The sequence below is a fragment of the Echinops telfairi genome, unplaced genomic scaffold (assembly GCF_000313985.2).
Source record: "Echinops telfairi isolate 266 unplaced genomic scaffold, ASM31398v2 ScPeMD7_655;HRSCAF=1070, whole genome shotgun sequence".
Lineage (NCBI taxonomy): Eukaryota > Metazoa > Chordata > Mammalia > Afrosoricida > Tenrecidae > Echinops > Echinops telfairi.
The window spans coordinates 25,031,626-25,043,530 of record NW_022104553.1 but is presented as its reverse complement, the minus strand read 5'-3'; the positions used below and the strand labels follow the sequence as shown (position 1 = coordinate 25,043,530).

At 57.7% G+C, this 11,905-nt stretch overlaps 1 protein-coding gene across 2 annotated transcripts in view; it reads right to left on the bottom strand.

Annotated features, from left to right (window-relative positions):
* Positions 1-7,554, bottom strand: part of STRN4 (striatin 4) — a 17,184-nt gene extending 9,630 nt beyond the window's left edge. The window contains exons 1-5 of one of the 2 annotated variants that reach the window (XM_013006664.2): positions 7,322-7,554; positions 6,931-7,004; positions 5,829-5,907; positions 2,173-2,370; positions 1,299-1,440 (exon numbers count right to left, since the gene is read on the bottom strand). In XM_013006664.2, coding sequence (XP_012862118.1) covers positions 1,299-1,440; positions 2,173-2,370; positions 5,829-5,907; positions 6,931-7,004; positions 7,322-7,350 — 522 coding nt within the window. In that variant the 5' untranslated portion in view covers positions 7,351-7,554. The remainder of the gene's footprint in view (positions 1-1,298; positions 1,441-2,172; positions 2,371-5,828; positions 5,908-6,930; positions 7,005-7,321) is intronic. The other variant, XM_013006663.2, reaches the window with a different exon arrangement.
* Positions 7,555-11,905: the final 4,351 nt, after the last annotated feature.

Sequence of the window (11,905 nt, the reverse complement as noted above, 5' to 3'; positions counted from 1 at the left end):
TGAGCCCGGGGAAAAGGAAGTCACAAATATTCCCCAGGAAAACGGGCGATGGAGGAGCGGTAAGACTGCCCCCTTATCACCCACCCCCGCCCCCCAGGGGTGGGGTGGAGTCAGACTCCCCTCAGTTCCCACTCTCACAGGGCGCTCCGCAGAACAACATAAAACAGACTCTGGGCGCTCGCAGTGTGACTCCACCCAAGGGGGTGGTGGCTGGCGTGGGCAGCTGTACTACTGGAGCTGTGAGGGCCACAGCCCGGGGTAGGATTAGCAGACACTGCGGCCCAGCAGAGGCCACTGGCCTCAGGTCCCACATTCTGGGCTAGTTCTTATACCCAGGGGCAGCACTGGGGGCCAGGAAGGCTTGTGGCTCTCTAAGCCTTACTATTGGCAGGGGAGGGGAGGGGGTGGGTCAGTGGGTTTTTTAATTATATAAAAAGCAAGTGTTACTTTTAGAATGAAATTCCTAGGTGATGCGGTTAAGTGCTCAACTAATAGCCAAGCCAAGAAGTGGGAAGTTCAAACCCCCTTGGGGAACCTTGGCAGCCAGAGGGGCCATCTGCCTCTGAAAGGTCCCCTGGCTTGAAACCCCATGGGGCTGCTCACATGGGGTCATTGCCATGGCAACGAGCCTGCGACCACTTTGAGGTTGGGGAAAACAATGACATTCAACCCTTCCAGGAGTAGGGAAAGGTGCCATAATGGTTTGGTGTTGGGCTGCTGACCACACTGACCGCAGTTCCAAACCACCCGTTGCTCCGAGGGAGAAAGATGAGGCTTTCTACACCCATAAAGAGTTAGTCTCAGAAACCCACAAGGCCAGTTCTATCCTGTCCTATTTGGGTCACTATGAGTCAGAGTTGACCCAATGGCAAGGAGTTTCTCTTTCTGAGGGACAGGAAAGAAAAGGTTGGGCAGGGGACAGGGTCTGTGCAGGGGCTGGAGCTCATGACAAGCCACCCAATGACCAGGGCTCTGCCTTCTGTCTCTTTGCGCATGCGCACACTACAGGGACATCACCGAGCTCCGGGCTGAGTCTGATCGGCCAGCATTTTGCCTGGGGGTGTCCAGACCAGGTGTCCAGGCTCCTCGATTGTGGGTGCCCAGCCTCCCTGCTGGCCCAGGCCTGGGAAACCCCGGGGAACGGCCACACCGGGGCTCGGGGAGCCCAAGGGGTCAGGGAGCAGGGCCAGAGCCAGAATCCAGCTGGGCGAAGCCACCGGCTGTCCCTGTTGGCGGTGTCCCCAACAGGGCCCAGGGCTTCCTCGGGCAGCGGGAGGGTGGTTCTGCCGGCCACCCACCTTCACGCGCTGCTTCTTGTGCTGTACACTGTCCAGCTCATCATCCTCATCGCTGTCCTCGTCCTCACAGTGCTGCAGGAAGGGGACCTGCTCCAGCACTGAGCCCCCCAGGCGGTCCTTGCCATCCTTGCCGGCCGCATTCCTACAGCGACAGCGAGCAAGGGTGTCAGTGCAGCCAGGTGACACAGTTCCCTCTCACCCTCGGGCCCTCGTCTGGTCCCTTCAGGCTGGGCCTGAGATTCCGAGGAATGAGCCCTGGTCCTTCTGACTACCCCACCATGCCTAGCCAGGAAAACTGTGACCACAAGTGGCACCAGTGTGTGGCCGGTGGGAACGAGGGACTGGTTTCCACTGCACAGGGCCAGTCGCCTGACCCACTGGACTCGCTGACAGGCATTCGCTGAGGGGAGGGAGCACTTGGGGTCACACTTCAGAGAAGTCAGTTAAAAGGTCCCTCTCTGCCATGGGGCGGCAGACTCAAGTTTTGTCAACCACCTGGGTCACGGCTACCGCTGGGGAGGGCGGGCAGTGCCACCCAGCCATAGCGCTCCTTCTTCCACGCCTGGCATCCTGGTGGCACTGGGGGTCAGGCACAGGGCTGTGTAAGAGCTACGTGGGGTGGTGGAAGCCCACAAGCTGCAGGCTGTGCCTCTCCGTCTTTTCTCTGAAATCTGCCCCCACCCTGGGTCAGTGCCAGCACCCCTCTCCCTTGGTGTTTGGACCCGAGCCGCAGCAGCTGATCCTAAAGGACCTCTTGAGGTCCCAGACTCAGGAATAGCTGCTCCCAGTTGCTCAGACCAAGCTCTCCCCCACCCCCACCCCCTCAAGCCAATCTTTCTCAGAGCTCCCGGGACAAATCAGCCCGCAGGCTCACCTCTTGATCTGCTCCTCGATCTGCCGCACCAGCAGAGACTCGCCCCCACTAAGTGGCCCAGGGCCCGGTGTGGCCCGGGGGCCTCCATCGCTGGGTTCCACAGCCCCATTGGGCTCCAGCGAGCGGCCCAGCAGTGAGCGGACGCGCTTGGACCGCATGTCCAGGATGGTGTCCGTGTAGCCCACCTCCTCCAGGTACCTGTGGGAGCCAGAGTCAGCTGGAGTCAGACTACCTACAGTAGGGCAAGGGCAGCCCCTTCGGGGGGCCCCCTCCCTGAAGTGACACAGGGCTGGAGAGCAGGCCCAGCCGGACCCAGCAGCCTCTGCCGCTCTGCTGTGTGAGAAGGCTCTGCAGGGCATTCAGCGCCTTCTGGGAGCATTCTGATGGCTGGGGATGCCCAGCAGAGGGCCAGGACCAGGGCCGAATAAAACGGTAAGTTATGTGGTTGGCGTGATTTGAGTTACAGGCCACGCTGTGCGTGTCTGTGTCAGCACGCAGCCCCGAGTTTGCGGCATGCAGCTCGGAGAGGCCCGTGGAGTCCCACGCTCCACTTCATAGCAGTGACCTCCGGAAAGTAGGATTGGGGACTTAAGAGGGGCTTGAGTCTGGTGGTGTAGTATTTAAGCACTGTGCTGCTAACTGCAAGGGCAGCAGTTCAAAACCACAGCCACCGTTTGGGAGAACACTGGGGCTTTCTACTCCTGTAAAGAGTTACAGTCTCAGAAACAAACCCACGGGAGCAGCCCTATCTTGCCTTGCAGGGTTGCTTTGGTGGAATCCACTGGATGGCAGAGAGCATTGTAATGACAGGCGCCTGGGTGGCGCAAGGAACCCTAGTGGCGTAGTGGGTTTCCCAGTTGGGCTTGGGCTGCTCGAAAGGCCAGGAATTCAGAAGCATCAGCAGTTCAGTGGGACACAGACAAGCCTGTCTACGCCTGTGAAGATTGAGGCTTGGAAACCCATAGCTGACGCTCCACTCTGTCCTGTCAGGTCGCCTCGATGGCAGTGAGTTTGGGTGGCGCAGAAGGCTGACACCTGGCTGACAACCACAGATTAGTGGTTTGAACCTGCCATCCAGCTAAGCCCAGGGACAGGAAGGAGAGGCTGTCTGCTCCCGAACAGATTACAGTCTCAGAAAGCCCAGAGGCGTCTATCCTGTAAGGCCACCAGTAGCCTGGCTGGATGTTGACAGCGGTGGGCTGGTTTGCGTGAGGCAGCCTCTGAAGCGCGTTCCTAAGCAGGTCGGTCTGTAGGTTGCAGGTTGTACAGGTGCAGGCAACCTGGACCAGGTGTACAGGTGCTCGTTAGCCTGGAGTTAGTGCAGCCAGCAAGGCTCCCAAATGGCTGCCTGGTTTCGCAGCCACCTGTGCACCAGTGAAGACGCTTCTGAGGAAGGACTTGTTGCCAGGGGGCTTGGTCAAGGATCTCTGGTGGTGTGGTGGTCAGGCACTGGTGTTAACGGATAGGTGGGAAGTTTAAGCCCACCCAGTCGCTCGCTCTTCAGGAGAAAGACAAGGCTGGCAGCTCCCAGGAAGGTGTCCCGCCTCGGAGACCTTTTTAAGGGTTGCCCCAAGTCAGAATCCAATTGGTCCTTGTGGCAGTTATATCATCTCCTGTCAATTTGAGCAAGGGGTGGAGTTTAGCCTGTCAATCAGGTTGCAGCTTGATGACCTCATTTGGAGGCACAAAGGAGATAAATAGCTCACTGGAGGCCAGACCCAGTCTCTCTGCCTTCCCTTTCCTCCTGCGGAGACACTGAGAACTGGAGGAGACATGTGGAGACCCACGCCAGCATTGATATGCTTCCACTGCCACTGGAACCACAAGACCTTCTACCCACTGGCCTGTGATCATCCTGCATTCAGCAGGTGCTATGAGAGTTAAACAGGAATTTATGGACTAGTATTGGACATATGGACTAATATCAGACTTATGGACTTGATCTGGAGTGGACCGGGATATTTTCTCAATATATAATTGCTCTTTTATATAACGCTCTTTCTTATACACATATGATTGTCTCTGGACTTGTTTTAGTCTACCCAGACTCACACAGTCATGGTAGGTTGGGTTTGGCCCAGGAGGGCTTGGATCAACCTTTCCCAAGTGGGGACGGATGTCCCTGGGACTAAAGGGCGAGCGCTGGCTGGTAGGGGTCCATCTGTACGCAGGGCATCCAGAACCCTGGGACTCACTGGACTTACCACTTCCCCCTGAGTACTCACTAATTCTGCAATGAAGCACATTAAGGCCAGTTGACACCGACCTACAGTTTGTTTGTTTGTTTTTAGAAAGGAAGAGGAAAAGCATCAATACATGAGGACCAGAGTCTCAAAGGACCTTTGAAAAAGCCCATAGTGGTCCTTAAAGGCTCCCCCGCCGGGGACCCCTGGCCAAGCCCGTATCCCTCAGGACGCCTGGCCACCTCCGCTAACACTACATTACCTTTGTCTGCCTGGCTCAGGTGCTGTGTCCGTTTGAGCTTCCTTCCTCCCCACCAACAGGGCAGCAGGTAGCACCCTGGGTAAGGCTCGGGCTCTGGAGTTGGACTGCGAAGATCTGACCTCGGCCTTGCCCCTTATCGCCGTACTCCTCACTGCCCTCCCCCCCCCCAATTTATTTAACCTGTGACAGGAGGGGAAGGCTGATTTCTTCTTACAACTCATGGGGATCTGCGGGACCACCTACCTACTCACTGCCACGGAGTCAATGCTGGCTCATAGCGGCCTGACAAGACAAGTAAGAAATGCCTGTGGCTTTCCGAAACTGTAACTATGGCAGCGGTTCTCAACTTGTGGGTCGTGACCCCTTTGGGGGGTTGAATGACGCTTTCACAGGAATCGTCCAATTCATAACAGTAGCAAAATGACAGTTATGAAGTAACAAGGAAAATGATTTGATGGTTGGGGGGGTCACCATCACATGAGGAACTGCATGAAAGGGCCGCGGCATTAGGAAGGTTGAGAACTACTGCTCTATGGGAATAGAAAAACTCACCTCGCTCCCATTTGTGTGGCTGGTGGAATCGAACCACTGTCCTTGAGTTAAGCAGCCCAGTATGCAACCACTACAAGTGGTGTGGGGAAACTACATGGGGCCTAGCCAGCTGCCTAGTCGGTGCTAGGAAGGTGCTGCTGGTTAGGACGCGGGCTTTGCTGTCAGAGGGCAGGGAGAGCACTCCAAGAAGGCACCTGTGGCTCCCTGGTGTTTGTCAATGTTGCTCCTGACAGTGAAGAGCTGAGCACTCAGCCTTCCGTGAACCTCACAAGGGCCTGGCCTTAGATGTTAGAGCTCCCACAGGACAGACTGCCAGTCTCTAAACTGCACATGGGAACAGAGGAGCCCAGGTGGTGCAGTGGGTCAAGTGACGGCTACAAACTGTGCAGTTGTTGGTTTAACCACCCCCCAGCCACTGCCCAGGAAAAGACGAGCCAATTTGCTCCCAGAGAGCTTTAGTCTTGAACCCCCAGGGGGGTTCCCTCCGCCCTCTCTCCAGGCAGGGGGCAAACTGTAAGGGGCCAGGCCATCCCAGCTGGGATCCTGACAGGTCAGGGTTCCCAGTGGGGACAGGAAGGACTGTGGTGTCACCCGGTCTATCTACAGAGCCATACATGCCCCCCAGCGATCCCCACTCCCCCCCACCCCTGCCCACTCACTGTCGGAGAAGCTGCCGCCCTTCTTTCCACACCAGTGGGTTGTTCTCCAGCGTGACCGAGTCCGCAGGGCCGTTGGAGACTAGGGGGCGGAAGAGGAAGCAAGCTGTCTTGGTCATGGGAGGCCCCACCTCCTCCCTTACCCCCCAAATCCAGATAGATCTCAGGGTCCTGTGGGGTTCGCTTCTGGAGGGCTCAGAGCCCCTCCCGCCCAACTCCAATCTGAGATTCCTTCCTTTTGCCTCCTGACTGGTCATACTCCAAGACCCTCCCCCCACCCCAAAATGCAAACACTGGTCTGGTTCCCAGAGCGCGGGCTGACCCAGGTACAGGTCCTGCAGGAGCTTGGAGGCTTCCCCTCCACTCACTCCTGAGCGCAGCACCGACCTCCTGGGACGGGAGTGAGACTTAATTAGACCATTCATTTCACTCCGTTTTAGTCAGCAGTCTTCCCCAGCATCTCATGTGTGCCTGGCACACTGCCAGGATGACACCAGCTAACCAAGATCACCATCCCCGCAGCCGCTGCCCCCGATGGATGGATGGAAGAATGACAATCACCACTAGTGGACCAGCAACTGAGGGCCTCCCACCACGGCCCCACCCACCCACCGGCCACTTCTGCCCTGCTTCTAGTCACACAGGGCGACAGCCTGCCCCTGCCCTGCGGGCGTCGGTCCTCACGCTGACCGAGACACAGAATCCTCCCTTCTCAGGGAGCCCCGGCTCTCAGGAGCCAGGGAGCAGGGACTGGCCCATCCTGCTGGCTTCCTGACCTAGCACAGCCAGCGACCCTCAAACTCGGTTCTGATGGGCAGGAAGGAAGGGTCTGACTGAGAAGCCCAGGCCTGCCCGGTGCCCCGCTCCCAGAGGGCACACTTGCCTACCTGTGCACATGTCTCACCTGCCAGCCTGGCTGCTTCCCCAACCCCCAGTCCTTTGGGGCCCTGAATAACTCAGCCCAGGGGCTGGGTACTGAGGAGACTCCACCACCCCCCCCCCGCCCCCCAGCCTCCTTGGCAATGCTGCATTCAACTTTGGGGGAGGGAACACACCGGGTTGGGGGGGGGGGGGGGAGGGGGGGTTGTGGAGCTCAGAGAGGCACCTTGTTCTGTCAGATCTGGTTTCTTCTCCCCCTGGTTCAGGTCTGTCCCGAACTTGAGTTTATGATATTTGGCCCTAAGGGAATAGGTGATTAACAAATAAGAGACCACAGTCAACTCCCCTCAAGAACCCCAACCCCGGCGGGGGGCTTCTGCCAAACCCACCCCTCATGCCCTGAGCCCCCCAGCTGCGGGGGGAGGCGGCCTGACGGGCGAGTCAGGCAGAGAGCTGGGAAACAGGACCCTACCCCCCGGCGATGCCCAGGGCACCAGGCTCCCCCCGTAGGCCACCTAGGCCTGGGATAATGGGGCGGACACTTGCCCCCAGCTCTGGCCCCGCAGAGGGGAGCGTGGCCTGGTGGCCTCCTGATCCGTGGTCAGACCAGGCCTCACCTCTCCTGCTTCAGCGCATATTCCAGCATCTTGATCCGCCGCACCAGATCTGTCTTTAGATTCTCTTGCCCTTTCCTCTCTCCCTGGAGGAAAGCCACTTGAGCCTGCGGGGAGAGGGAGAATGTGCGGGGGACAGAAAGAAGGGAGCAGGAGGGCTGGGGGGCCCAACTCAGCCCCCACCAAGCTGGAGCAAGGAGCGCAGGCGGTGCTGGGACTGCTTCTAGCTCCCACCATGAAAGGCCACTGGCCTTGGGAAGGGGGGCGGGTGTGCAGGTCAAAGATGGAGGGGGGCGTATGTGCAGGTCAAGGATGGAGGGGAAGCAGGTAGGGAGCAACAGGCTGCACTCCTCCTCACTCCCACTTTCCCCCCAAGGCAGCTTGCACCCCACTTTCCCTACCACAGCATCTGTCTCTGGGAGGCGTAGGAAGTTACTTCTGGAGCCCAGGGACAGGCGTGGGTGGCTCGGCTCCAGTGCCAAAGCTCTCCCACCAACCCGCCGGGGCCCAGGGAGCCAGGAGTGGTGGGCCCTGGCTCTTACCAACCTGTCAGGAGGTTTTTGTCGGCCAGCCGGGAGGCAGGCTGCTGGCCCCTAGCCATATTCAGATGGCCTTGCTTCCAGAGCCTCCGCCCCACCCGCCTCAACCACAAAACCTTGGGCCTACAGGGTCCTCCTTTGGAAATGGGGTGCCTGGGAGCCCCTGGGCACTCCATCCCCTCAGTCTGGAATAAAGGTTAATGATGCCAGCCCCTCCCCTCAGGGGAGGCTAGGAACTTCCAGGTCTCCCACCCTCTCAGGCAGCTGCCTCTTGGGGGGCCCACCCTTAAATAGTACATGCCCACTCAAGAACTTCCACAGCTCTCCCGAAGCCAATAGGTTTGGACCACAGACATCCTTTCACATTTCTCTCCAAAGGAGCTCTGGTGGCTCCATAGGTTAAGGATCAAGCTAATGAACTTGGAGTTGGCGGTTCAAACCCACCAGTGGCTCCAAGAGGTATGGATGAGGCTGTTTGCTCCCGGTAAGATTGACAATTTGACAGGGTTGCTATGAATTGGAATCAACTCCATGGAGTCCTGGTGACATAGTCAGTTAGCACTTGGCTGGAGGTTCGAATCCACCAGCTGCTCTGTGGGAGAAAGCTGAGGCTGTCTGCTCCCATAAAGACCAACAATCTTAAAAACCCTAAGGAGCTCTTCTCCTCTGCCCTACGGGTCGCCATGAGTAGGGTTTGGCTTGGCTTGGGCTCCTCCTCAAAGCCTGACTCCCCACAACTAGGCCGCAGTCTGGGGACACACTCTGAGTCCCTCCTCAGGGGCTCCCATGGCTCAGAACCATCAGCCCGTCCCTGGAGCCCAGCACAGCCCTGTGCCCACAGCCCTCCCCAAACTGCAGGTCTGTCTCTTAGGGCTCAGTAACTAGCAGTAAATGGGGGGCAGGGACACTGGCACACTGCCCCAGGACCCTGCTGGTGGCTCATAAAGTGACAATGCTTTCCTAGAGGACAACCTGGCCCACCCGCTGCCACCCTGTCGATGCTGACTCCTCAGAGCGCGCTCCACGCCGTCTAGCTGATGCCACTCACAGCGACGCCACGGGACAGGAGAGCACCGCCCCGAGACGGCAACTCCTGATGGCAGTAGAAAGCTTCATCTTCCTCCCATGGAGCCGCTAAGCGCTGCCAACGGCTGACCTTGAGATTCGCATACCCACTATGATACCAGGGCTCCTCTTCCAACCCCATCACGTCACATCTCAGCAGGATTGCTCCCTAGGGTTTCCAAAGCTGTAAGTCTGCAGCCCCGGGGAACTGGAACCACCCACTTCTTGCTTGGCAGCAGACGTGTAACCCACTTTGCCGCCGTGACAAACCAGGAAACTGGCTACCCAGAGAACTGGTCAAACCCACGTTTCCTCTGTAGAATGGTCCCTTACAAAACAGGGTGTCAGTAACTCCGAAGGGCTTGAGTTCTGGCCAATCGTAGAACGTGGGTTATTCACTTATTTATCTTACGGCCAGCAATATGTGAGACGGACAATGCCGCAGCCAGCGAGTTGTTATCAGGGGCTCATGCCAACCCCAGAGGCAAATAAAGACTGGATTTGAAAAGGCACGGGTGAGAAAGGGCAGTGATGGTAGAATCTGGAAAAAGAAAGGGAAGTGTTTGACTTACAAGTCTTTGGGACAGAAGTCCTTTATAAGTCAGGGACTACCCATATGCCCCAACAGAGAGAGTCCCTGGTATTCCCCTAAGGGGAAACAAGGCAAGGTCCAAGTGGCTGCCTAGCGAACTAGTAAGGTGCAGAGACACGCTCTCGTGCTCAGCAGAGGTCCATCTGTGTATTTCTCCCTCCACAAATACTGAGGCCCCACCTGCAGTCGGCGGCCACAGCCTTGAACAAAACGGGCCGGAAAAATGGGTGGGTTCAAAAAACCCAAACTCACTGCCACCGTGTTGATGCTGACTCATAGCGACCCTATAGGACAGCGTGGGAGTGCCCCCATGAACTTCTCAGACTGTAACTGTTTATGGGAGTAGAAAGCCCTTCTTTTCCTCACTGAACAGCAGGTGGGCTTGAACCACCAACCTTGCAGACCACAGCACAACTGGTCCATCACCACTGCACCACCAGGGAATTACTTTTTTGGGGGGAGGTGGGGGGTGGGAATTCCATTTATAACAGACGGCTACCACACGGCAAAACTTCCTCTTACGTACTCTGCACACGGTATCAGGAGAGACCGTCCCTGGAAAAGGATGTCCTGCCATGAGGAATGATGGAGACCCTGTGCTACTAGAAGCCCTGTCATTTCTCCTCTGCCTTTTGCCCCAGCCCGGCAGCACCTAGCGGGATCCTGAGAAACCCCCGCATCCCAGCAGCAACTAGCGGGATCCTGAGAAACCCCCGCATCCCAGCAGCAACTAGCGGGATCCTGAGAAACCCCCACATCCCGGCAGCACCTAGCGGGATCCGGAGAAGCCCCCCGCATCTCAGTTCCATGCCCTCCTCAAGCTCCAAGGGCTCCTGGTGGGGTGAGCCCCGGGAAGGCTGAGAGTGGGCAGGGAGGTGCTGAAGCCACACTCAGTCCCTGCATTCTCAGGCTCCACGCCGGTGGGGTCCACCCAGCTCAAATCCTCTCCCCTCGATGGGTCCCTCCTGTGCCTCGAGAGCTTCACTTCCCAGCAGTGCCACGTGAATGAAGGCATGGTCGAGGGTAAACTTGTCCAAAGGGCTTCCAAAAGACCGTGGAAAAACAGAATTCTCCCATGAACTTTCTTGTAAGGCGGCCCCCCGCAAGTTTTCAAAGGGCAGAAACCACAGTTATCGTACTCCCTGCTCCTATCTCCAGACCACATCCACAATGCCGCCTTTCCAAACTTGGGGCCCCCCGGGCAGCGTCTCTCAGCATCCTGACAACACAGTGAGCTCAGGGTTAAGCCCCAAATTGGCCACCGTCCTAAGCCCACCCCTGCCCGGTCCTGTGCCGTCCTCACAATTATCTTTCTGCTGGAGCTGCTGTGGCGGCCACCGTGTCCTCGTCCTCACAGCCTCACCAACCACCGCGTGCGGCTCCAGGGACTGGTCTCCCCTGACAATCTGTCCAAAGTATGAAAGACAAAGTCTTGGCATCCTTGCCTCTCAGGGGCACTCTGGTCTTACGTCTCTCAGCATCCTGACAACACAGTGAGCTCAGGGTTAAGCCCCAAATTGGCCATCGTCCTAAGCCCACCCCTGCCCGGTCCTGTGCCGTCCTCACAATTATCTTTCTGCTGGAGCTGCTGTGGCGGCCACCATGTCCTCGTCCTCACAGCCTCACCAACCACCGCGTGCGGCTCCAGGGACTGGTCTCCCCTGACCGCCTGTCTGAAGTACCTGAGACCAAGTCTCGACACTCTTGCCTTGAAGGGGCACTCTGACCCCACTCCTTTCTGACACGGATCTATGGGTGCTCTCGGCAGTCCAGGGTCCTCAGAAGACTCCCCTGCAGCCCCCAATGCAAGCACATCGATTCTTCTCCCGTCTTCCTTGTCCGCCGGCCAGCTCTCACAGGCCCGAGGCAACGACAATACCGGCGTCGGGCTCAGGCGCCCTGTGTCCTCTTCGACGCTTCAAAGGGGTCTTGTGCAGATGTACCAAGGCAGGCGGCCACGCTCTTCTCTTTGCCCACCCCCCTTTCTACCAGTGGTTCTTGACCTGTGGGTCGTGACCCCTTTGGGGGTTAAACGGCCCTTTCACAGCAAGATAACAGTGATGAAGTAGCAACGAAAATAATGTTATGGTTGGGGAGGGGTTCCCCACCACATGAGGAACTGAGGAACTGTCTGAAAGGGTCAGGGCATGAGGAAAGTTGAGAATCACTGCACTAGACAGCCCTCTGGGGGCCTAAGAACAGCCACCGTGGCTGGTTCTGAGGGCAAACCGTTGAAAATGACCTTTGAAAAGTCCAGCCTGGGCAGGGTGGTGGGGGTGGGTGGGTGTCAAATTCAAACAGCCAGGGGCTCAACATACAATGGGGCGCTGTGTCATGATCAAGAAGGATGGGGACTTGCTCTGTGCTGACCAGCCAGGGACAGGCCCGGTG